The 27814-nt window shown below is 37.2% G+C and overlaps 2 protein-coding genes and 1 long non-coding RNA gene across 3 annotated transcripts in view; all 3 read left to right on the top strand.

The window, feature by feature from the left end:
* Positions 1–4933: 4933 nt before the first annotated feature.
* LOC144350052 (E3 ubiquitin-protein ligase rnf213-alpha-like) overlaps positions 4934–27814 on the top strand; it is a 156006-nt gene continuing 133125 nt past the window's right edge. Inside the window, exon 1 of the mRNA XM_085502817.1 lies at positions 4934–5027. The gene's annotated coding sequence lies outside the window, so the exon portion shown is untranslated. The remainder of the gene's footprint in view (positions 5028–27814) is intronic.
* LOC146739486 (uncharacterized) lies at positions 8230–8546 on the top strand. The gene is made up of 2 exons (XR_014930199.1): positions 8230–8343; positions 8510–8546. It is a non-coding gene; the product is annotated as an uncharacterized LOC146739486 (long non-coding RNA).
* Positions 9984–11786, top strand: LOC146739487 (uncharacterized). The gene is made up of 2 exons (XM_085502816.1): positions 9984–11409; positions 11497–11786. The coding sequence occupies exons 1-2, from the start codon at positions 9984–9986 to the stop codon at positions 11784–11786; spliced, it is 1716 nt and encodes a 571-aa protein (XP_085358942.1).

Raw genomic sequence — 27814 nt, forward strand, 5'->3', positions numbered from 1 at the left:
ACAACACACACAAAAAACGCTCATGGGTAGACGCTTGTTTGTAAACAATGACACGCTATGGCCATCTGATGCATGCGCAGGTGACGACTCACCCGCTTCAACTAATTGTATTGTGAAACAAAATGTAGGCAATCAACAGGAAATACGAGTAAAACTAAATCGGTTCACTATATTCGCATGTGAATGGTTGGGTATTTTATGGGGAGTCACTGACACATTTTTTTATATCCCAGGTTCATGATTAAGAATAGATAATAGAGGCAGTGTGTTTATAGCAGTTGGAGAACACGTAACAAATATTAGTTACTATTGCATTTTGGTCTGTGGTCACATTGACATTTGAAGTAGCACCCAAGAAAAACGGTCAGAACATTTGTTTAAACTGAAAAAATCTACTCTTTCATTATGAGAGTTTTCATTCACTTGCCAAAAAAAATTGTCAATGTTGAAATAAGAATTTTGGAAACGCCATTGTTTTAATGCTTGATGAGTCCCCCGATCTTCACATTTATGATACAGCAACGCTGATTAGTGGCGCCAGCTCCTTGGCGCGCCCAATCAAATGACTCAATTTAGCTGCAGTGAGATTCAGCTTTTCCTAACACGATCACACACGTCATATCTCAAGCACTGTTGCAGATAGAAACAAGTAACCAGTACTATAATGAAGGCATTGGACAACAGATATAATAAATATATCTGATGACCATATATCGTCACCTGACCTCATTGATAAGCATAACTGCCACATCTCAAGCACTGTTGCAGATAGGGACATACAAACCAGTGTTACAGTAAAGGGAAGGAACAAGTGATATGACTGAAATACCAGACAACCATATATGGTTAGGTGTGCTCATCAATATGCATAGCTGTAATATCTCAAGCACTGTTGGAGTTAGGTACTTTCAACCAATGCTATAGTGAAGGTAAAGGTCAAGTGATATGACTGAAATACCAGGCGACCATATATGGTCATGTGATCTCATTAATATGCATAACTGTAATATCTCATGCACTATTGCAGTTAGGTACTTGCAACCAGTGTTATAGTAAATGGAAAGGACAAGTGAAATGTCTGAAATATCAGGTGACCATATATGGTCATGTGACCTCATTAATATGCATAACTTTCATATCTTAAGGTCTATTGTAGATATGAACTTGCAACCAGCACTATAATAAAGGCATCAGACAACAAATAAGATAAATATTTCTTATGACACAATTAATATGCATAACTTTCATATATCAAGCACTGTTGCAGTTAGGAACATGCAACCAGTGTTATGGTAAAGGGAAGGAACAAGTGATTTGTCTGAAATATCAGATGACCATATATGGTCACGTGGCCTCATTAATAAGTATAACTGTAATACCTCAAGCACTGTTGCAGATAGGAACATACAACCAGTGTTATAGTAAAGGGAAGGAACAAGTGATATGTCTAACATATCAAATGACAATATACGGTCATTGAACCTCATAACTTTGCACACATCACAGAAAACTCCAATTAAGTGTACTATGCAGTGAACATGAACCATGTTGGTAATATATTATGCATTTGACTAGCACATGTACTTACTATATATGACCATTTGACCTCGTTAGTATACATAAAACTATAAGCTAACTGTAGATATCTGTAATATTTACTGAAAATAACAACATTTTCATTTGTAACCCTACTTATAGTGATGTGTTGTCAGGGTGTGAATTCTGACGATACTCACACAACTAAATAACATGGTCAGATGATATCAGTTTAATTGACAAATAAAACCGTGTTTGTCACATATTTTTTAACGACCAAAGCGTCTGGCTTATACTAAAATATGTTTGAATATTTAGAGTAGTAACAAATCCCCACTTCTGGTCCGGTTATACTTAACATAAACCACGAATATTCACTTTTGATATATCATTTTTGGTATGTGTTGGTTCTTGGATATTTCAGCTTCGTTCGGGCTTCCCAGATTGCATAAAAACAAATAGTTTCGCGATTTTGACACGGAAAATGCCTAGGCTAAATTATTTTCTGTAACTATTTATGATACATGTATTTATGATTCTCGTATTATGATATCAGCGCCGCCTGGCACAGGAACAATGACCTGGCAAATGTTCAAATATATTCACAATAAACCTTTCATATCACTGCATATCTTGTCGTCATGAGTGCTAATTATCAAATCTATAGAAGCAAATAACTTCTTTTTCTTTTTTGAACTATGTAAAATTACTTTCGGTTTCCATCGCACTAATATTCATTTTTCGTCGGAATTTTTCTGTTTTCGCTTTTTCGTGTGTTTGTATTGTTATTCAAGAGCATGCTGGGAATTCCCAGAAACTGTTTAGGGGGAAAACCCTTTATGCAAATGAGCTGCACTGTAGTTGCCATGACGCCCATGACCATTCACATTTGGTCGGCCACCCAGTTCTGTTAACAGAACCTTCGCTGACACATTTTCACAAAGAAGCAGTACTTAATATCGATGTTTCGGTGAGTACCTCAATAGTTTATATTGACTGTTGTGTATCTGAACAATAGGTGAATTAGTTGGGCTCCGCTGAATTAGATGTGTTGTGTTGGTTTTACGTTAGCCCTATGTTTAGTTTTGAATCGATCGGGACGCACTACTGATAATAGTCGTGTCCAGGCTACACCAGGTACGAGTTAAGGATTTACGAGCTGTGCTCGAACGCAAAATGTCTCTCCACAGAAACGCACACATTGGTGAATACCGGACCAGTGCATCCAGAGCGGATGCTGCACCCAAAAACTATCTGAATGTTTACACGTTAATAAACTTTTACGTGCTGTTCTCCGATTATTATTATACACAAAGACAAGACACTTCGCGATGGGCTTCTTTCGCAGTCAGTAATATTTACAATTTTTTTTTCACTATTTTATAAACTGGCTTGGCAATTCCCATCACCAATTAGACTTTTAGATTTTTTCAACAAATCCAAAATCACTCTCGATAATTTTGTTTACTTCACATTTTTACTATGATTAAATTTGAAGTTTTGACAATTTTAATGGGTATACATATTGTAATGCATACGTGTACACTCACAAAAATCACCCCAAAATAAGAGAATTTAGTACATAGCCTGTATATAGCCTTGACAAAAAAGCATTATTTTCCCTTCTCTAATAATACATTTTGTTTCGATCTGTGTAACTTTATATGGAAATCCTATTGAGATTTAAAGTTCAGTTCACAACTGATGGCTTTGCAATATTAGAGGCCATTAGAGCTTGTCAACTTGTCCATGGAGGCTTCAAGATTATTTTTATGAATATTGTATTTATTTTGTATTTACATTGACCATGAGGTCCACAGTAAATTTTTCTTCCTGATGTGACTAGAGTGACTGTGTGGTGTACGTACTCGGCAGTTTTTGTCGATTGTTGTCAGTTGTTTGTTTTGTGTCAAATAGGTATATTATTTCCACTTTGCAGTTTATCGAAGACAGTACTCGGGGTAACCCGAATCTCTGGACCCGGCCAATGGCCCCAAGTAGGGTAACCCGAATCTTTGGCCCCCAGGCCAAATTAAATGACCCCTGGCCAATGAGTTATTCATTTACATGTTGTTCTCACATATTTTTATATTTTTAACGCCACTAGCCAATGTACATAAAACGCAGAAGTGAATTGGACGACAAGTTACCATGACTCGACAGTACTATAGACTGAGACATTTTGCAATGGGCGAATACGAAAATTTTTGTTCACTATTTTATAAACTGGCTCGGTAGTTCCCACCACCAAATAGACAATGTCACAGCCTTTTGGCCACTTTTCCAACAAATCCAAAATCACTCGATAATTGTGTTTACTTTACATTTGTACTATGATTACATTTGAAGTTTTGATAATTTTAATGCATACTTGTACACCCACAAAAATACCCCCAGGATAAGAGAATTTAGTATATAGCCTTGACAAAAAAGCATTATTTTTTCTTGCAAACTGCAAACTGCAATTTTTTAAAATAAAGATTGTGTTCACTGACATTTATTTTGTATTTTTTTCTTACTGGTGTGACTACAGTGACTGTGTAGTGTACTCAGCAGTTTTTGTGTCTTTTGTTGTCAGTTGTTTGTTTTGTGTTCTTGGAGTTTTGTACAAAAATCAACAACTGTTAAATTGGTATATTATTTCCACTTTGCAGTATATCGTATACAGTACTTGTATACTCCAGTATAAATAACGGATTGTTCGGAAGCACGAGATTGTAATGTAAATTTAGTTCATTAATGTTGTACGATGACGCTTTCTCATGTTGACTATGTCCAGGCCCGTTTACTTACTTTTTGTCAGTGTGTGACTGGTATATACAAAATACGACCAAGTAAACGTCAGAATATTAATAAAAGAAATCTAAAAATCAGTTGCCCATGCCAAGAGAGCCGCAGAACCAAAACAATCTGTCAGCCGTCACCGTCCACATTGAAATTGAGAATCGCAAGTGAAGACCTATTGCATAGAAATGAGCACTAAATACAGCTATCCCAGCCAGCAATCGAATCATCAATCGTCATGAGTGATGTAAGAAATTGCTAAAATCGACCGATTGGCATATAAAAATCCTGTATTGTGTTGGTTTTACTAAAAAACAATGGTGTTACGTTTCCAGACTTACAATGAACTCAAAACAAAAGAAACAGTCCGATCCAAACAACCTGGGTCCTCCTCCCACATGCATGTATGTATAGGGGTCTAAAAACTAACTCTGCGACGTGATTGTGCGACTCGCCGAATGTCGATTATTGCACTCTGCGACAAAGTTTTCGCTTTTTTGTGTGTTCGTATTGTTATTCAAGAGCAGGCTGGGAAATCCCAGAAACTGTGACGTCAGGTTTAGGGGGAAAACCCTTTATGCAAATGAGCTGCGCTGTAGTTGTCAGATGCCCATGACCATTCACATTTGGTCGGCCACCCAGTTCTGTTAACAGAACCTTCGCTGACACATTTTCACAAAGAAGCAGTACTTAATATCGATGTTTCGGTGAGTACCTCAGTAGTTTATATTGACTGTTGTGTATCTGAACAATAGGTGAATTAGTTGGGCTCCGCTGAATTAGATGTGTTGTGTTGGTTTTACATTAGCCCTATGTATAATTTTGAATTTTTACTATGATTAAATTTGAAGTTTTGACAATTTTAATGGGTATACATATTTTAATGCATACGTGTACACTCACAAAAATCCCCCCAAAATAAGTGAATTTAGTATATAGCCTTGACAAAAAAGTATTATTTTTCCTTGTCTAATAATACATTTTGTTTTGATCTGTGTAACTTTATATGGAAATCCTATTGAGATTTAAAGTTCAGTTCACAACTGATGGCTTTGCAATATTAGAGGCCATTAGAGCTTGTCAACTTGTCCATGGAGGCTTCAAGATTATTTTTATGAATATTGTATTTATTTTGTATTTACATTGACCATTAGTTCCACAGTATATTTTTCTTCCTGATGTGACTAGAGTGACTGTGTGGTGTACGTACTCGGCAGTTTTTGTCGATTGTTGTCAGTTGTTTGTTTTGTGTCAAATAGGTATATTATTTCCACTTTGCAGTTTATCGTAGACAGTACTTGGGGTAACCCGAATCTCTGGCCCCGGCCAATGGCCCCAAGTAGGGTAACCCGAATCTTTGGCCCCCAGGCCAAATTAAATGACCCCTGGCCAATGAGTTAATAATTTACATGTTGTTCTCACATATTTTTATATTTTTAACGCCACTAGCCAATGTACATAAAACGCAGAAGTGAATTGGACGACAAGTTACCATGACTCGACAGTACTATAGAGACATTTTGCAATGGGCGAATACGAAAATTTTTGTTCACTATTTTATAAACTGGCTCGGTAGTTCCCACCACCAAATAGACAATGTCACAGCCTTTTGGCCACTTTTCCAACAAATCCAAAATCACTCGATAATTGTGTTTACTTTACATTTGTACTATAATTACATTTGAAGTTTTGATAATTTTAATGCATACTTGTACACCCACAAAAAATACCCCCAGGATAAGAGAATTTAGTATATAGCCTTGACAAAAAAGCATTATTTTTTCTTGCAAACTGCAAACTGCAATTTTTTAAAATAAAGATTGTGTTCACTGACATTTATTTTGTATTTCTTTCTTACTGGTGTGACTACAGTGACTGTGTAGTGTACTCAGCAGTTTTTGTGTCTTTTGTTGTCAGTTGTTTGTTTTGTGTTCTTGGAGTTTTGTACAAAAATCAACAACTGTTAAATTGGTATATTATTTCCACTTTGCAGTATATCGTATACAGTACTTGTATACTCCAGTATAAATAACGGATTGTTCGGAAGCACGAGATTGTAATGTAAATTTAGTTCATTAATGTTGTACGATGACGCTTTCTCATGTTGACTATGTCCAGGCCCGTTTACTTACTTTTTGTCAGTGTGTGACTGGTATATACAAAATACGACCAAGTAAACGCCAGAATATTAATAAAAGAAACCTAAAAATCAGTTGCCCATGCCAAGAGAGCCGCAGAACCAAAACAATCTGTCAGCCGTCACCGTCCACATCGAAATTGAGAATCGCAAGTGAAGACCTATTGCATAGAAATGAGCACTAAATACAGCTATCCCAGCCAGCAATCGAATCATCAATCGTCATGAGTGATGTAAGAAATTGCTAAAATCGACCGATTGGCATATAAAAATCCTGTATTGAAACAGAACATATTCTGTATTCACTAAAAAACAATTTTGTTACTTTTCCAGACTTACAATGAACTCGAAACGAAAGAAACAGTCCGATCCAAACAACCTGGGTCCTCCTCCTCCATGTATGTATAGGGGTCTAAAAACTAACTCTGCGACGCGATTGTGCGACTCGCCGAATGTCGATTATTGCACTCTGCGACAGGTTCGCAGTCAATCTCCTTCCCAGAGGCTATTGCGCTTTACGCAATAGTGCCTTTGCCACGGGCAGCTTTCAATTTTGTGGTCAATCACCTCACTACGCACGGCCATTTTCCTGTAGTTGTTACATCTGAAAACGTATTACGAAAAGTGGAAAAAAACGTATGTGACATCCGAACTATTTATTAATGTCAGAAACGTAAATACGAACCATTTTATCACGGACTATGTTTTGCAAGGTAATGTTATTGTAGTGAAATGGCGCACGTGATAACTAAAACTAGGGAAACAGCGTTCTGTTTATGTACATCAGATGGGGAAAGAAACATTAAAGTGTAACTGAATTGGGACAATTGACTTTCTTTGTGTGCAAACTTTATTTATAAACAACATTATGAAAAAAAAAACAAGTGAAAAATGTACATAAATTAAATAAACGATCAATAATAATGTTCTGGATAAGGAAACGCCCACGTCCAATTTCTTGGCCGACTCAGAACGAGGCTTCAGCTGAGAACCTAATTAGCATGTAAGGGTGATTTGTGACGTCACGGCGGGAACTTGTCATCGTTTCACAATGGCCGCTATACGCATGCAGTGCTCGGAAAGCGACACGGAATCTATCTTATCATCGTCTGACGAGAGTTATGAGATCGAGGAATATGATGACAACGAGAGATGTCACGATTTTGTTTTAGAGTGCCAGGGACAAAGTGGCCCATACAGGTTTGAACCTGCGAGAAAATACGCGATGTGGGTGATACCTCCCCAAAATGACCATGACGATTCAGGCACCCGGTTAAGGCACAGGCACAGAGTTTGAACATCGTGACCGAAAATCTTAACGTTGTTATTTTTATTAAACTCCACCTGAACAATGTATCAATAATGTTAGAAAATCTGCACTCTAAAATGTAAATTTGTGTGCGTCCAGTAGGACGCGAATACCTACAACTGCAAGATCGAAACAAATGAAATTGTACTGATAAATGATTCGGGCGTAAATGATACGTACTGATAAATGATTCGGGCACTGCAGATAACGTTATGAGGAGAAGGTCCATTCCAATATTTCCTGGTGTTCTTGACGGCTTTGGTCCACTGATGCCGTAAATTCGAATTATTGTTGTTTCCCCCCCCCCCCCCCAAGGAGAAGACAAGCCGAAGGACCATTGTGCTGTACACAAGTTTATTTAGAATTTCAATTGTTATCTTTATTTCGTGATTCGTCAAAATAGAAAGGCTGCTAATAGCACCACCTACGCATGTAGAGTGCGCCATCACAGGTCACGTTCGAATCGCGCTAAAACGCTTGTTTATAATAGGCAGCCATGATGAAAAGCTACGAGCACATTTCTACGCAGCGTCTACCGAACATTTCAACCGAAATACTGCTTTAGAGACCCAACGATGTAAGTCTACAATCTTTTGAACGTTTATTTAAGACCTGTTTGTTACATTGTGTTACTGGAAATGTGTGATATTTCTAAAGTCATTCATGAAGTGAGATCGTTACCTCATGGTTACAAATAGTTTCACAGTTACTTTCACAGCGTCTGTATTGCTTTTATGTTATAGAATTCACCGTGTTTTAAATAAATCTGACCTAAACCGATGCACTGGAGGGGTGATTATTTGAGCATGGTTGACACTAGTATGGGTATAATAGACGCAGTTTGACCCCAGAACAGTGAATTATCGAAATCCATACTGCAGTAAATCTATTGATGTCTTCAGTATACAGCGGCAGTAAACACAACGGATACTGATGTTTAGCGTGACCTCTACATGATACGCTAGGCTGAACATATGTACTGTATAAGTACACCAGTGTGAACAGAAACAATCTGTATGTAATACCATACATACATTATCAGGCAGGTTAGTGGTAAACTCAGATGTCACTTGTGTATACCGTTATTAACCCATAGAATATTGTTAATGAACTCCTATGAATAGAAATGGCAGAAAATAGTAAAATCCAACTCGATGGAATAGATATGACAGAATATGGTGACAATAAAACTCCAGTGTATTCTGAACAGTATGATGAACAACATAACAAAAATGAGCAGAAAGATGAATCTGTCAGTGAACACGGAGATGAGGTGCGCCCTCAACGCCAAAGAAAGCTAACACCTAAAGCACTAGCAAATGCCATCAGTGATGCAGAAAAAAGCATGTTAGCAATCTGGAACCGAATAAATAAGCTCATGTTGAGTATTCCAACCACACGAAGTGAGCCCACGTTAATTACGAATGAACTAGGTACCCTTACCCACCAGTATGAATGTACATACGTAGATGTGATGAATCTTTATGACCAAGACCATTCAGAAGAAACGCGCAATGACGCAGCTTATACAGAATCACGTTTCCGTAGAAATAAACAACTTGTTGAAATGGAAATAACAGACTTACTGGCAAGGCAGAGAACTCCAAGAATTAAACCTGAACCTCAACACGCACTCTCAGTATCGGGTTCAGTCATGTCAAGGGCATCGTCAAGGTTAAGCAATTGCCGATGCAGCAGCAGCAGCAGAAGAGGCTGAGTATGAAATAACCATAGCCAAACAGCAAGCAGAGCAAGCAGCAATGGAAGCCAGTTTCAAAGCCAATTTGAAAATACTAGAAGCAAAGAAAAAGGCAGCAGTCACACAGGCAAGTGCAGAAGCATTTCAGAAAGTAGTAGAAGAAGGTGCAACACAACAGATGTTCACATTACCTCAGGAAACGTCTAATGATCACGCCTTACGTTTTCGTACGCGTACGCGTAACGAACATAACCTCAAACCACAAGCTTCACCCTATTTCCTAGAACAACCAAGACCTCCACCACCAACTACACTTACTGGGTATGATACAATTTCCCCACTCCAAACTACAAAACAGCTAGGGGATGCAAGTATGGTACAGAATAACATCACAACAGCAATTCAGACCAGCAGGCAAAAATGCAGAATCCTCACATCTTCCCAGTGAATACATCAAAATATTGGCTCGTCAACGCCTACCAGTTCAAGAACCTGAAGTATATGGTGGTGATCCTATCATGTTTCTGCCATGGCGCAGAACCTTTGAATCTATGGTCCAGACAGCGTGTGTGCCAACAACTGAGAAATTGTCTTTTCTCAGTAAATACACCAAAGGAGAACCTAAGATCTTAGTTGACAGATTTAGACTGCGGTTCGTAAAGAATGTCGAAACTGCCTACCAGGAGGCATGGAAAGAATTAGAAAACAGGTTTGGAAACCCAGCAGTGATCACAGCTGTTATCATAAAGAAGCTGATTTCATTTCCCCAATTTCGTCCAGATGACAACCAGAAGCTCCTAGATTTGGCTGATCTGTGTACCGACACACTGGCACACATGGAAGAACTTGCTGATCTCAGCACATTGAACACACCACATGTTCTGAATCCCATAGTTGAAAAACTACCAGCATTCATCCTGAACAAATGGAGAGAGAAGGTATCCTGTTACAAGCAAAGCAATGGGAAATTCCCACCATTCTGTTTCTTTGCAGAATTTCTTAGAAATACAGCTAGGACACAGAATGACCCAGATATACCGAGGTTTGCTAACTTAATCGCTACATCTGACAAGGCTAGATCGAACCAACAAGCCAAAAGCAGTGCTAGAGTCCGCGCTACGAAAATGCTGGACACCGAGAAGCGGTGTGATTACCATGAGACATCTAAGCATGGCCTGACAGAATGCAAGGCATTTACAAAGCTTCCAATAGCAGACAGAATAGAACTTTGTAAGAATAAAGGGCTGTGCTTCAAATGCACACGCAAACACCTGGCCAGAGACTGCGACACTGATGTGAAGTGCTCAGTCTGCAACAGTATCAAACATGTCTCATGTCTACACACCACACCTGGTGTGATAACCAGACCAAAAGAACAGAAAACAGAAACACCAAAGTATGAAACAAGTCAGGAGGCCACATCAAAGTGTACTAAGCTCAACAAGTGTCCAGGTGCACGCTCATGTGGTAAGATAGTTCCTGCAAAAGTCTACATGCAACAAAATCCAGTGAACATCATAGAAACGTATGTTGTCTTGGATGACCAGTCCAATGCCTGCATGGGAGACACATACCTGTTCGATGCACTAAAAATACAAGGTCCAGAACTGGAATACGAACTCACCACATGCAGCAGCCAAAGGGAAAATAGAAGAGGTAGGCGAGGAAATCACATTATCATCGAGGCTACTGATGGTAAGAAGAAATTCACCCTCCCAGTTGTACTAGAGAACAACAGTATACCCTGCGACAAGAACGAAATACCAACACCTGAAATATGCAGATCATTTACTCATCTCAGACCAATAGCAGACAAAATCCCAGAGATACAGGATGACATTGGGATACATCTCCTGATAGGGAGAAACTGCCCAGAGCCCCTAAAAATTAGAGAATGGACCAGTCAGTGCACCTTGGGCTCAACGTACCGACCTAAGGTGGACAGTATCTGGTGACCTGCGCACTGTATTATAATATGCAGCCCACTGTATTATAATAGGCAATAACTTTTTTGCACTATTTTATTTCTAGAGTTACCGCTACAAGACGTGAATGTTGTGAGAACATTCTCCACGAATCACAGGTATTCAATCTCGGACGTGTTTCTCTATCACTGGGAGGCAACGCAATATCCCGTGCCGTGTACTATGTCAGAACTCATAAAGATGCTGGAGAAAATAAACAGAGATGACTTAGTGAACATTGCAAGCAGACAGACTGATCAAGACACTGCAAAACATAAACTGTGGGATGTAACCATTGTGTCTGTGATAGACTCACTAATGATGATCATGTGTACTAACTGTGTAAACAACAAATAATTATGTGCTATCAAAAAAACATAACATCTTTGTCACGCTATCTATATATTGATTATCCCAGATATCACTCAGTCTATGTTGTATGTATGGATTCATGTGTAATTCGCGGTGGGAAAAGCAAATAATCACATGTTATAAACCAAGATAACATAATGCGTACATTTTTGTAAATGTTGTCTATATACTGATCAATCCATATATCACTCAGCAAAAATGTTCATGTTTTTTTAGATTGTGAAAAAGTAATAATCGTGTGTTATCCAAGAAAACAGCTCTTGTATTGGAAATTATGCTGATCAACCCAGATATTAATCAATTGATGGACAGACGTTTCAGCTCGGACATTTCGGCCCGACCTTTTTGAAAGGCAGGCATTTTGGCCACTGGTGTTTTGAGAGTTTTTAAATTATTTTTAATAATGTATTCTAGAGTTTTCTTAACAGGTGAGAGAGGTGGAGTCAGATTTAACAAGAACAATTCAGAGTAAAATCTTTTAAATTGTGATTTTCCCAAAAAAATTAAAATTGCATCTTTTAATTCATACTCAAAATACAACATGAAAATCATTTATATCAAAAGTATTAATAAATGGATAAAATGTGTTCCAAAACTTGTCATACATTGAAGTGTGTGTCACGTTTACTGAAAAAAACCTTCCTGTACTTTCCCGATAATAACAGCCAGAGGTCGCAACCCCGGAATAAAATGATTTTATACTAATATTATGCAAGGAGTGGTTCATTGTCAAATGCGTGTTCTCTTCCCGTGTACCAATGTTAAAATTAAAAAGAACACTGCTATTTACATGTAATTACACGCTAATAATTTTTGTATGTTACAAGCTCGGCATATTAATTTGCTAATATTGTACAAGACAAATAGATAAAAATATGCATTGCCTTTACTTAATTATGCCATACTTAACAAATCTAGAAAATCATGAAAATATGCCACAAAAATTCCGTGGCCAAAACTTTCGACATTGAAAAAAGTTGGGCCAAACCGCCCAGGCCGAAACATCCTTCAATTCAATCATTCTGTGCGGCCTGGATTTTCTGATGTGTTTAACAGTCAGTCAGTAAGAATGATCAAGTTTTGAATGTGTACATTCTAAATGTAAAAACTAATCTGACAATAACATGTCGAATATTTTAATGCAAGATATATATTTCAATAACACTTCACTTTTATAATAGATGATGTAAAATAAGTCATGTGGTCATGTTTTTACTCGTAACTTCAGTGGAACTTTTTTTCTGTTAAAGGCAAATTATTATAGCACAAATACAGATTCTATATTTATTTTTCATAGCTTAGGCCGAGAATTATCATGTTTCTGGTCATTGCGTGTGTCGATTAAAACATTTCTTTTCGGTTTTTTGTCAGAATTTTCAGGAAAAAAATATTTTTATGGCAAAACAGATTAAACTTTTTTTCTTTTCCCTGGACCTTGATTGTAATTATTGTTGACTAATAGAACTAGTGTTCATCATAACATTTAAGGATTTAAGATTGCCTAAAACAATTCATTTCCTATCTCCTTAATTTGTACTTGTGTGTTAGTTTGTATGTGCCTTGTTGATGTTCTGCCCAATTGCCATGTGGGCATCTGCTGAGCGTAAAATAATTTGTACTTGTGTGTTAGTTTGTATGTGTCTTGTTGATGTTCTGCCCAATTGCCATGTGGGCATCTGCTGAGCGTAAAATAATTTGTTGTCATATTGTTACTTTTTTAAGCTGCACAGTAATTATAAACTTCTGTCATAAAATGGTACTACCAGTTGAACTGATTTATATAATTTAATTATCCCATTATCAATTCTCTTGGTTATAATTTGTTAAAGGACGGAGGTCATTGCACCACGCAAACGGGAGATATTCAAATGTTTATATACCAAACTTTAGCATCGTATGACATAAGTTATCTGACTGAAAAGATGTAATGACACAGTCTACCTCATCTTAACAGCCATCTATGCTTTTCTGATAAATAAAGTGAAAAAGGAAATTATTTATACAAGACTATGGAGGGGTGGAGATGTGGACATATTTACTATATTACAAATTATAACTCAGCTAATCAAAATGTTTCACGGTTTCCATTTTATTCCAACATTATTTATAAACTTGTTTTATAACTACTTGGAAACTGAGAGGAAAATAACATTAGCCAACATTTTAGCAGATTCATTTTTGTTGTATCAAAGTTAACTGTAATTTGTATGCTAAACAATATTTTTTGCAGATGTTAAATTAATTTTATTGTGGGCGATGACATGTTTCTGAAACTAACTGTAATTTACCATGGGCGATTGGTGAAGGGCTAGCAGACACCAGTGACATGCTGTAATTCATTTCACATGAAATGTGACATTGGTGCTTTAATGACGGTAACACACAGAGACGCATAACAGCAAACCTGTGTTGCAACAAAGAATTCATGAATTGGATTTCACAGCAGACTAAGAAATAAACCTGTTAATGTTGGAGATTGAAACTAAGGAATATTGAATGTATCTGATGTAACATGTGTGTCAAGAACATTAAAAAGATATGTTAAACTGAATCTGCTCCTGTTTTTTTGATTTTTGAAAAAGCATTCAATACTGTTGTTATTGCTTTATGTTTGATAAAGTGGTATGTTCATGTCCCAATGTGCAGATTAATTAATTAATTGATTGAATAATTAGTCATTTACCAATTGAAATTTATTACTCACGCATTCTACATTAATATTCTCAAATCACCTGAGTGGTTTTATCTTTGTATTTTCAGCTATGCTGTCGACACAGCGGAGCTGTTCATATTACTGAATGTCCGTCGTCGTCAACTTTACATTTTCAATTTCTTCTTTGAAACCGCAAGTCAGAATGTTTTCAAATTTGATATGCAAGTACCTTGGATGGTTCTTTCTCAGATTTGTTCATTTCATGTCAAAATCTCAAATTCTCTATTTTTGGCAAAAAGTGATATTTTTGACTTCTTGTTAAAAACCTCTAGTCCAATAGTTTTGATATTACATATATAGATACTACATGTGAACCTTTCTCAGATTTGTTCATTTAGTGATGATATCTCAAATTCTCTATTTTTGGTGAATATTTTTGTTAAAAACGTTATATTTTCGACTTCTTGTTAAAAACTGTAAGTCTGATTGCTTTGATATTATATATATATATTAGGTACTACAGGTAGACCTCTCTCAGATTTGTTCGCTTTGTGATGACATCTTTAATTCTCTAATTTTGATGAATATTTTTGTAATTTTTGGTAAAAAGTGGTATTTTTGAATTCTTGTTGAAAACCGAAGTCTGATTGCTTTGATATTACATATATAGGTACTACATGTAGACCTCTCTCAGATTTGTTCATTTTGTGATGATATCTTTAATTCTCTAATTTTGGTGAATATTTTTGGTAAAAAGTGATATTTTCGACTTCTTGTTGAAAACAGCAAGTACGATTGTTTTGATACTATACATATTGTTCATTTTCTAATGATGTCTTCAGTTCTTAATTGAAATGTCCATTGCTAACAGCGGAGCTATCTCAGCCGACAGGCTGCTTGTTAAAATATGATTTAATTAAAATGCTTTGGGAATCCAGATTTTTTGTATTTATTGACTACTATTCCTACAGTATGCATATATCAAGTGATAAGATTTAAACTAGTTTACACAAAAACAAAGTTCAAACCAAATTAAATCTAGAAAATTAATAATCAATATAATATTCGGTATTAAAACTAGATATAATATCCTGGAAGTATTTGGTAAGAAACATATTTTAATCAAATGCTAAATTAAACAAGCAGCCTGTCGATATTCACCAAAATTAGAGAATTAAAGGAAACATCATGAAATGAACAAATCTGAGAGAGGTCTACACAAGGTACATGTGCACCATGGAGCTAGATGTATACACCAAGTATCAAAGCATTCAGGCTTGTAGTTTTCAAGAAGTCGAAAAAGTTGACACGGACACCGACAGACACTCAAATGTAAGTCGACATCGGAGCTAAAAAAAATTGCATGAACAAATAATTTGACCTAATCAAAATACAAACCAAAATAAGCACAGATTATGTTGTTTCCAATTTGAATTATTTCTTACTGAGATAAGTGGGAGTGAGAAATATCTAAATATCAAGAAAACTACACAAATTGTCTCCATTTACGTATAATCAACGGTTGCCCCGAAAGCACGGCAGTGTTTGAGGCGTGGCCTATTCAGAATTTGTCAAGAACCAATTACAAGAGTGGTTACGAACCAGTTGAGCGAGGCTAACCGAGTCGTAAACTTGCGGTGGTTCGTACACAGATGGTTACATTGTGCAGACCATATTAGTTTTACACTCAAATCTGATCATATTAATTTCCTGATTTGCATAATTAGTTTTCAGCTTTCCCATCAATATCTCAAGTACATTTTTAAGTAATTTTGAATTAATTTTAATGTGTTCTCAATACTCTCAGCACATGGGAGTTCTCAGCTTTCGTTGATTTCGTCTGTTTTTTCCAATTTTAAAAATATGGGCTCGCTGGAGCCTTCATCCCTTGTCTATACCAGCCGCTACTCCCCCCCCCGCTCTTAAGGACTTCTTACAGTTGATTATAGTTCCTGGGCTCCCTGTGTGTTGACCCCTAAAGATTGCTAATTCCCCCTTTCTAACTCTTGCCTCAAAAATAATATATCGCCCCTTTTAGAATGTAAAAACGGCCACAGAAACTGTCACGTTATGAATAAATTAGTAAATTTAAAACAATTTGCATAAAGTGTAGGTACGTCTTCTGGAATTGTGCCTATATAATAAACTGGAGACCTTCAATTCTTGTATACACGGGACTCTTGTTTGTTGATTTTCGATTGTGATTGTTTGCGTTGATTGGTTGGGGGCTCGTTGAGCTACACCTACCTCTTCCGCAATTGACCATATCACGTGATATTCTCCAAGCAACAAAATATAACTATATCTCCTCCATATCTTTCCAAACATTTTTTTAAAGACCTAATATTTTAGGAATGCTATAGTACAGGTACTTCGATTCCATCCAGATGTAAATACGGGTCTTTAAAACGTGTAAGTCTTTCAGACGTCATTTAAACATGTTTACGATTGCACAAATTAATGGTTTACTAAGTGTGCGCGTCAATGAACGACCTATTTTGTTTTCACTGTAAACAAAAAAAACACATCAAAAAGAACTGCCCTAACAATGTTCTAGAAAACAACATAGTGAATTTCTATTTCAATCAGTCATTCACAGACAATGAGGACTTTGATTTGTTCTCTGCAATGTTCGATGACACCCAGAACATTCCAGTATCAAGACTCGTATGTGTGTGGGGGGGGGGGGGGGGGGGGCAAGGGGGGTAGCTGGTACAGGTTACAGAAAATAAAAAAGGCATTTTACGCTTTTACGGAAAATAAAATGAAAGCTCCATTTACAGTAAAAAAATCCTAATTACATTTTACATTTCTGTAATATATTCGATAATTTGTGTTTAAGAATCAAAATTGGAACTTGCGCACGAATTGCGACATTTAATGTAGAAAATGCTTAATACGCTTATAAAAAATAATATATTTGTACAAATTACAAATTACGGACAAATAAAATAGCTGCTTACATTTTATACCATGTCCACGAATTTACGTTTTTTATTTACTTAAAATACATTATTACGAAAATAAAAATAATTGATTACAGCTCACGAAAATAGCCCTCTCATATCATTCAAACGACTCACTGACCTCTCAGACACTATGAAAGGGTCTAACAAGATCCTTGAACATACTTAAACTGTGCAGATGCACGTTTATTGAGAAAATCTTTCAAAAAACTGTGCAAAGCCAGTCCTGTTACAGTGCAGGAAAAGCAAATGAATACTTGAAATACAATTGCTTAACTATAATAGATCAAACATCTTATCACTTGTCGTAGCATTTGCTTAATTTTTATGTACCAATAAATGCTGTAGAATGTGTTGTATTTTTTAATACTTTCAAGAAAACTCAAAAACTCAGGAATGCCCGTATTGTAGTGCCAGCGACTATAACTGCACATTAAGCCTTTCAGTTGCAATGACTGTAATCGCATTTTTGAAAGATGTTGCAGACTATTGCCAATTGCTTCAAACTCGCCTGGTGTAGTTTCCATGGTGACACCAAACGTTATACATGGTTCAGAGGGAAAAGCCACGCCAGGTTAGAACAATTTTACATTAACAGCACGCTTGTGTTTAAAAACACTTTTGTGAACATTGATTAAACATCCACTTTCTTTTATCATAAACTCGTTATTTCTCAGAAAAAAATTGTAATTGTCACCTGCTCTGTTGGCTTAGCACCAGTCTCTTTGAGGCCGGAACTTACTATGAAACTATATTTGAATTTAGGTCGCGAGGGTGCGCAAAAACAACTACAATGGAGGTGATGATAACATTAAACAACATTGAACCAATAAACCACAGATCAACATTCCAGGATATGAAAAGTGTAACTTAAAGTTATCACAAATGAATCACGCCTTGCAGACGACCCTACTCTTGAAAAATACGTGATGGAAAAAAAATGAGTGAACTTGAAACGATCAAAACACGTGGGCCACCATTCGATTACGTCATTGGCTACTCAACGAATCTTGCGAATGTTGCGCTTTCTTTTTTGAGCTTGAGAAAAACAACAACTTCTTAAGTGTAAGATTATATTTCGCATTTGCTTGACCACAATAATGCTCTCACAGAAAACCATAATCTTATTGTGAACTCTTTCCACCTGACACTGTTAGAATTTATTTAGGCTTTATCGTGATGCGTCTACTGTTTGTGACAAACGAATCTCTTTTGAAAAACTTTCAACGGCTGTTGGATTTATTTTAAATGGAAAGGTACCAGGAATTGACGGACTTCCATGTGTGTTTTTAAAGGAATCGGACATGATTTACACGATGGAGTACTGGCATCCATCGTAGTCAACGCTGAGGGCGGTTAAGAAAATATTTTTTAACCACCCTTAGCGTTGAAATTGGGGCAGGGGACCAGACTAGCATCCATCGATGAGGGCGTACTTTCCGTGTCTTTGTCCTCCGGGCGAGCAATTGTCACTCTCCTGCCAAAAAAAGAGAAAAAGCACGTTTGTTAAGCGTCCATAGGGCCAATGTGAATATTTTATAATCGCACTAAATTATTGTATTATGCTACATTCACTATTGAATACAAATTGATAATTGGACAGTAGTATGGCATAGCAGTTGGTTCTAGGTCCATGCCCTGCAATTGACCTCACTTGACGCACATATTTACACTCGGACCAAACCATTTTTTTCTTATTCTCTGTTATCTTTGTCCATTATTGGATAGAAAAAAAGATGTTGTGTGTCATGCTAATGTATCTGATTAATAATAAACTGGTAAGGCGTAATCAAATAAGCTTAGAGAGGACTCATTTGTGCAGAGATTATATTACTCATATTAGAATTAATTAGCCTTAGTCATTAATAAGTCTGCTTATTTGAGATGTACAACATTAAAAAAATGTCATCCACATTATTGTAATTTATAATCCCCAAACTAATTAAATTGTTGCATTGTCCTAAAGTATTTATGTAACAATTAGATTCATTGAAATAATACATTAAAAGTACACGGGAAAATACATCCATGTACAAATTTCATTGAAATGTGATGATTAGTACTTGATTAATTATGCAAATTAGGTAGTTAATATGTACATGTTTTTATTCAAGACTAACTAGGTTTGTGTGTAGTCCTAGAGAAAAAAAACATACGAAGTATTATGCAAATTTGGTAATTAATATGCACGGATTCAAACCACAACAGGTCTGTGTAATGTCATAAGACATCCATGTACAAGTTTCATTAAAATGTGATGATTAGTACATGTACTTAAAAAAGCCAACAATTGACAAATAATTATGCAAATTAGGTGATTAATATGTACAGATTTTTATTCAAAACTAACTAGGTCTGTGAATAGTCCTAGAGCATCTTTGTGTCAAATTTCAATAATATGTAATAATTAGCGCTTGAAATATCAGGGGAAAAGCCAAAATGTACTAATTATGGAAATTAGGTAATTAATACAAATGGATATTAACCCCAAACTGATTAGGTACATGCATTGTCCTATGACATCCATGTACCAAGTTTTATTGTAATGTGTATTTGAGATATCAGTGGAAAAGTCTAAAATTAACATTTTGCAAATTGGGTAATTAATATGCATGGATTTTTACCTAAAACTAATCAGGTTAGCATATTGTCCCAGGGCATATATGTACCAAGGTTCATCAAAATCCAATGAGTTATTCTTTAGATATCAGTAGAACAGTCACTGAACATTCAAATTAGGTAATTGATATGCATGGATTTCAACCAAAACCTGACCAAATCTGCACATCAGCCCGGAGCCTCTATGCATCAAGTTTCATCAAAAAACACCATATGGTTCTTGAGATATCAGTGGAACAAACACACACGCATACATACAGACAGACAGACGCACTAACTGCAAAGACTCCTATTGTGTGCTTCGCACAAAGGAATCAAAAACATAATCTCAGTTTTTTTTTTACTTTTTACAGTTTTTTCTAATTATAACAGTAATCATATCTTGCTGATAAATATTCAATCTGCCAATATAAACATGTAACTGTTTGTTTTGTGTGTGTCACGACCATTTATAATGTTAGCAGCCTAAGAGAGACATTTTTATCTGAGTTGTTTACTGACTCATAGATAGTCATCACATCATATAGGATAACCTTTGACAGTAAATCAATATTTACGACTAACCCATACTCAATAATTCTTCATGGGTACAATATCATAGCAACAGCAACAAACCGAAAATGAGTGAAATATAAATAGATATATAACGGTGTTCAGACAGTCATTTCTGAACCATACCATGGATGGTATGAAATTGGCTTTGTATGGTCATCTCGGGTAACATGTAGTTTTTCTGTTGATAGTTTATGAGTACGGCATCCTTTTGAATTCAACCAGCATTTGCTGAAACATGAACAATTATCTAACAGGTATGCAATCATAATATTGATCGAGCTTCGTGCGAAAACAAGCAGCATTCTTCGTGGGTGGGAATACCAATACGGAATAGTTGCGTGCTGAAACACGTAAGTGGAATATAAATACTGATTTCAGGAATGTTGATACTTTGTATGTTTACAATGCCATATCTACACTGATATTATAAGCAAGACTCTCATAACTATAAACAAAATATATAATAAAAACTTGCATAATAAATAAAAAGCATTAATTAATTCAGTGTAAACTTAGTAAGTAGAAAATTAACGATATTGACCCCTGTGCAGAAAATGAGATGCAAGCGGAATGCAGACGAAGCCGCAAACCATGTGGGCGCATTCTTAAAAATAGTAATACACATATTTAGGGGTCCAAGCCAATTTGCATTTTCCTTTTTCAATCATTTCTTTTGTCAAGCCATTTGAGAAAACCGTTGAGCGGAATGGTCTAAAATTTTGATTTTAAAATAATACCGGAGTTCTGCAACACGGCATCATTTGAACATGTACTATCTATATCACTAATAACAAATTTAACGTGTCACGTGACTGTGCAATAATGATTAAAACAAATTTTGAGAAAAGTCATCGTTACATGGTTTGGCATCCATGCTTGATTCAAGAAAATCTGGAAGTGCGCCATTTTTCATACAGTGATATTTATCAGTGATGTGATATTTGTTACAGCGTCGCGAAAACATGTTTTATCAATACAAATAAAACAGAGTATAGCACATCACCTGGCGACAATGTCGACAGTTATCATACATGGAAGGTGGAGCTCAGCCATGTGAAATTGTTCAGGTACTGGTAGCTGTCACAAAATATAGCTATCGTGTGTCTTACAATTTTCATAGTCTTTTTAATTCCAATAAATATTTAACTAAAATGTACTGTGAAACGAAATGTAGGCAATCAACAGCAAATGCGAGGAAAACTAAATCAATTCACTGTATTCGCATGTGAATGGTTGGGTATTTTATGGGGAGTCATTGACACAGTCTTTTGTACTATCCACGATACATAATTAAAAATGGATAATAGAGGCAGTGTATTTATAGCAGTTAGAGAACACGTAACAAATATTAGTTACTATTGCATTTTGACCTGTGATCACATTGACATTTGAAGTAGCACCCAAGAAAAAAGGTCAGAACATCTGTTTCAACTGAAACAATCTACTCTTTCAGCGTGAGAGTCCTCAATCACTTGCCCACAAACAATTTTTAATGTTGAAATAAGAATTATTGGAAACGCCATTGTTTTAATGTTTGATGAGCTCCCCGATCTTCACATTTATGATACAGTATTTCTGATTGGTTGCGCCAGCTCCTTGGCGCGCCCAATCAAATGACTCAATTTAGCTGCGGTGAAATACAGCTTTTCCTAACACGATCACGCACAGGTTCGTGGGCCGGTTATGAATGGCCGGCTTTAGCGAAACTGTGCGATTCGGACGATGGTGGTTCCCCAGCAGTGGCATTTGTTTCTGTTCGTATTATTAATATTTTGTAAATCAATTAATCACGTGACCTGGATAGTTTGAAAATTTCAAGGGAAAGGACAAGTGATATGCCTGAAATAGCATATGGCTATATATGGTCACGTGACCTCATTAATATACATAACTGTCATATCGCAAGCACTGTTGTAGATAGAAACAAGTAACCAGTACTACCGTACTCGACCGCGTTAGCGCCCATGCCCGGGCAAGCGCCCACCCCCCACTTTTGCGCAATTTTTATATTTGGGGTCACATTCGGCAAAGCGCCCACCCCTTCAAAATGCAACTAATTTAAAACTTGGTCTTGCGTAACGAATCTTGGTAATCGTTATTATATGATACAGCGTGGATATCGACCATTGTGAACACGTTGTGAATGCGTAGAACACGGTAACCGTGCGTAAACTACGCTTCGACAATGACCTGTTAGTACAAGTAAAATGCGGTAAATATTTCATGCCATATACAGTTTACATCTCAAAAATGGCTAGTTACTAGTTTTTTAGAAAATCCATGTCGTTTATTCACTGAAATCAATTCCAACAGATCGTACTTCGACATCGACAATTCACTTCCGCATTGCGTTACCAGAAAGTCTTCGGTAATTTCCGAAGAAATGCGTCAGTACAACACAGCATTGTGATTGGTTAATAACCAACTTGACCCATTAGGTCAAAGGACGCCGCTGCAGGTGAAATCTGCAAATGCATCATGGCGGAAAGTGATTTTCATCGAGTGTTTGCGTACGATCCAACACCTTCGTCTGTGGAGATAATATGACAATTTTGACTTCGACTGTGTTCCAACAGACTCAAATATTTTTAACTTCGTAAATTCTGGTGGTACGTAATTAATATTGTAATAAAATGTGCATATTTTTTGTGATCATTTCTGTTTCTTCATTGTGAAAATCAATGACGACTCAAATAATTTCGTAATTTGATTTCCCTCAAAGACGTAATCTGTTACTTGATGAATCAAATTTTTCATTTGCACTCTTTTTCGAGGGGGTGCTCGGGTAAGCGCCCACCCCTAAAAAATCGTGATTTTCTGAGTTGAGGCCCCTGGGCGCTAACGCGGACGAGTACGGTATAATGAATGCATTGGGCAACAGATTTGATAAATATATCTTATGGCTATATATGGTCACCTGACCTCAATAATATGCATAACTTTCATATCTTAAGGTCTATTGTAGATATAAACTTGCAATCAGCACTATATTAAATACATTGGACAACAAATATGATAAATATATCTTATGACCAAATATGGTCACTTGACCTCATTAATATGCATGACTTTCATATATCAAGGGACATGCAACCAGTGTTATGGTGAAGTAAAGGAACAAGTGATTTGTCTGATATATCAGATGACCATATATGGTCACGTGACCTAATTAATATATAACTGTAATATCTGTAATAACTGTAATATCTCAAGCACTGTTGCAGACAGAGACATAGACCAAGTGTTATAGTAAAGGGAAGGAACAAGTGATATGTCTAACATATCAGATGACAATATACGGTCATTGAACCTCATAACTATGCACACACCACAGAAAACTATAATTAAGTGTACTATGCAGTGAACATGAACCATGTTGGTAATATACTATGCATTTGACTAGCAGATGTACTTACTATATGTGACCATTTGACCTCATTAGTATACATACAACTAATAGCTACATTTCGATATCTGTAAATATTTATTGTGATTCAATGCACTTCAATAATTTGATCAACTGCAACATTTTCATGTTTAACGCTGCTTATAGTGATGTGTTGTCAAGGTGTTAATTCTGATGATACTCACACAGCCCTACACATTATGCATACATTGACCTTTGATCGTTGCAACGAGATTAGGATGCACAAGCTAAAAGGCACTCGAAAGTTCATTCTTGCCAAATAACATGGTCAGATGATATCAATTTAATGTACAAATAAAACCGTGTTGGTATCATATTTTTAACGACCGGACTGTCTGACTTATACTAAAATATGTGTTGGTTCTTGGATATTTCAGCTTCGTCGTCCTGTAACTAGTGAATTGCGATTGCGTAAAAACGGGTAGTTTTGCGATTTTGACACGAAAAATGCCTAGGCTAAATTATTTGCTGTGGGAGAGCCACTTAAGTATGTGCACTCTAACTTGTAGCACATAAATCTAAAAGCGTTAGGTTATCAAACAAAAAAATCGTACATAAAGTACGTTCAAGGTCTTTACTTTTTCATAGCATAAAAACGATTTACTCTCTCGCTTATTGTAACACCCACAAAACGAGTCATTTCCATTCCCCTCAAAAGTCAACAATGGTTTTGTTCCCTATTTTATGCTACGACTCGAAACAGTTTTTATACTTCATGTGTAAATTTTGTAATCTATATTGGAAAATTGTTCTGGGATTATTAATTTCAATAAATAGTATTCAACTATTATTCAGCAAAAAGATCATTAATCATAGTATGTCACTAAGTTGTTTGACAAAAATGCTATAAATGGTCAAATATTTCTCAGTCTCAGTAAAAAACTAGGTGACAATATCAGAGCATGTGTCTTATTCAGGAACTCCTGGCAAAGCCACTGCACAAATTATAAAGAATAATTAACAGCTCCTAAAGGTGGTATTCGCAAATTAACACCAGTTGTTAATAACACAATAAACATTAATTCACATTAATGCTTAGAAACGACACTAGAGACCAAGTCTTGACTGAGAGCAGAAGGGGTGTGAGCCACAGCCAAGCGTTGTTGCCGAAACCTGCTCTGTGATGTGAGTCGCAGATTTGATTCACATCACGGAGAGATTAGCATGGTACTTGATCGAGGCCAGGGGTCACCCGACTGTCGTTGTGGATACCATTCTGTACACAGAGTCACATGTTTGACTCTATTTATGAAGAATGGCAGCGTGTTAATCGAATGGTGCCCACATGCACTGCGATGACAACCCCCAAGTTATGAGATGGCCGGGAGTGGCACAGCGACAAGCAAGCCAAGGAATCGGTATAAATGAACCTGGGAATTGTTGTAGCATTAAAGTACATAACTGTGATATTGGTCATGATATATAAAATACAGTGGTGGTGGTCACGACTGAAAGTGAAGTAAATGATGCAAACATGTCAAGGTAAATGTCCAAAGCAAAATATAGTTTATGTAAATAAATGTAACGAGGTAATAACGAGTGGATGGTCAAAGCATAGACCCTGGTCAAAGATAGCACCACAGCATAGTACAAGTACATAGATGTGGCAAACGAAATGCCAGCGGGAGAGTCACGTGAGGTTGAAAATCCAAGGTAATAAGAGGAGGCGTCTAAGATGAATGTCCGCAGAGGATGCGAGGCATGGCTTGTAGCGTTGACGAAGGTGTGTCGATATACATTTGGTATGCGTCGCTTCGCCATCTTCCTAGAGTCTTGATTAATCAATCTGGCATGTTCGCTTCAGCTGCGGTTGTCGCTGCCCCTCGTCTGAAGCTGTGGGTTGTGTACAGGCGTGGATTTTGGATCCCAGCTTTAGTCAACAGGTCACACAAGTGGGTAGTTAGGCTTTGTCATGTAAGCAAACTCCCTGAGTGGAACTGGAAGGCTGGTGTTTGGGGTGATGGGGCACGGATGCTGCAATACTTGGTGTACGCACAAACGGCACAGACTGAGGTGAATGAAGGTGCAATTTTTATGATGCAGCCATGACGGAATGGATCTGTTTTGGAGGCACGTAACTGGACATGTAGCTCGATTGCACATGTTATGTCTTCGATGAGTAAGGTACAGGTTTTGTCAAAATGCTGGGGCGACGTTGCAGTAAATTCACTGACTCTTAGGAATCCAAAGAATGCGACCGTAAATGCTGACCATAGCATGAGTTTGTCATTTGTGTGGATAGATGGGTGCATTCGGAGTGATTCTTTCAGGCATCTTAGAATGTTCATAGTAATAGGGAGTCATGCTTTTTTGGTGTCCCCTAATGACCTTTTGATGCCAAGTAGTGTACGTTATAACTGCATATTGTCCAAGATGTCCAATCGGTGTGTAGATGGATAATGGCCTCCAGGTAGACCTTAATGGTTTTTGTACGTTATGCCAGTCTGAGCTAAGTGGGTGGCGAATAGAATGGTTGCTTGTGGTGTGACTGGGTATGCTGGTAGCCAGTATAGGTTACAGAAGTTGTGGTAGCGTTTTTGGCCGACCTGGTATGTTCGACAGGTTGAGTCTGCGATGCTGCATTGCATGTACGAGTGTACTTGTGCTGCTAGGGCTTGTGTACTTGGGTGTGTGGCTGGTAGTTCTGAGATATGATGCGTTCTGGGAGTAGATCGGGTCGGATTGGAGTAGCGGCGTGATCGGCTGTTGGAACCAGTTGATTGAAGCATTGCATCTGTGAATGAGAAAGTGAATCGGCAATAGAGTTATTGACGCAATTAATATGGGTGATTATAACGTGAAATGGTATCATTGTCACAGTGGAACAGTATGCATTGACCGTACCAGGAATGCCCCAAAATTGAACAAGTGATGAGGATAGGATACATTTCCTTCCATTCGATGGATGTTGGAAAATCTGCTGGCCATGGTATGGTAACCCAATGGCCGATGTAGAAGCCGCCGCAGCCAATGGAACCTGATGCGCCTGTGAAGAGTTCGAGCTTCGGAGCAGGTGGCTAGTTGGACACAAACAATGATGCGGACTCATTCCAGGATGGTAGGAAGTCGCACCACCACTTAACATCAAGTCTGAAGTTTTCAGTCAATGCTACGGTGCTGTTAATATTGGTGACAGATGTGCTGAGATTGATCATGCGGTGGAGGAAAATACGTCCGGCAGGCACACATTTACAAGCAAAGCTCAACATGCCGATTAATGACAAGAGCTCTCGTTCCATGCTAGATGTTTTATGGAGCCAAGTGGGGAGTACTTGTAGTAGGTCGGGCAGCTTGTCGTCTGGTAGTCTGATGACCATTTTGACAGTGTCTAGTTCAATCCCGAGAAATGTGAGTGTAGATGAGGGGACTTCCTTTTTTTCCTTGGCGATGGGAACGCCTAGTTCTTTGCACAGAGATAGCATAGTGTTCATGATGTCAAGGCATGTGTGCGAGTTGGAAGGGCCAACAGCTAGATAGTTGTCCAGGTAGTGTATGAGGTTATGTGTGTTTGCTCGTTGGGTGATGATCCACTGACTTGCTTCGGCTAGCTAGTTGAAAAGGTACAGAGCTGATCTGAGGCCGAACAGGAGGACTCTTTCGAAAAAGTAACATCCAAGCCACTTGAAGCCAAGGAGATTCCAGTCATCTGTCCTCACGGGACAGAGCCGAAAGGCATGTTGGATATCGATTTTTGCTAGTAGTGAACTTTGACCGTATATTTCTAAATTAGTGCAATGGCATCGTCAACACGGGAGTAGCGTAGTGTGTAGTCTTCTTTATTTATGTGGTGCTT

The sequence above is a fragment of the Saccoglossus kowalevskii genome, chromosome 8 (assembly GCF_978046115.1).
Source record: "Saccoglossus kowalevskii chromosome 8, keSacKowa6.1, whole genome shotgun sequence".
In the NCBI taxonomy this organism is placed as follows: Eukaryota; Metazoa; Hemichordata; class Enteropneusta; family Harrimaniidae; genus Saccoglossus; species Saccoglossus kowalevskii.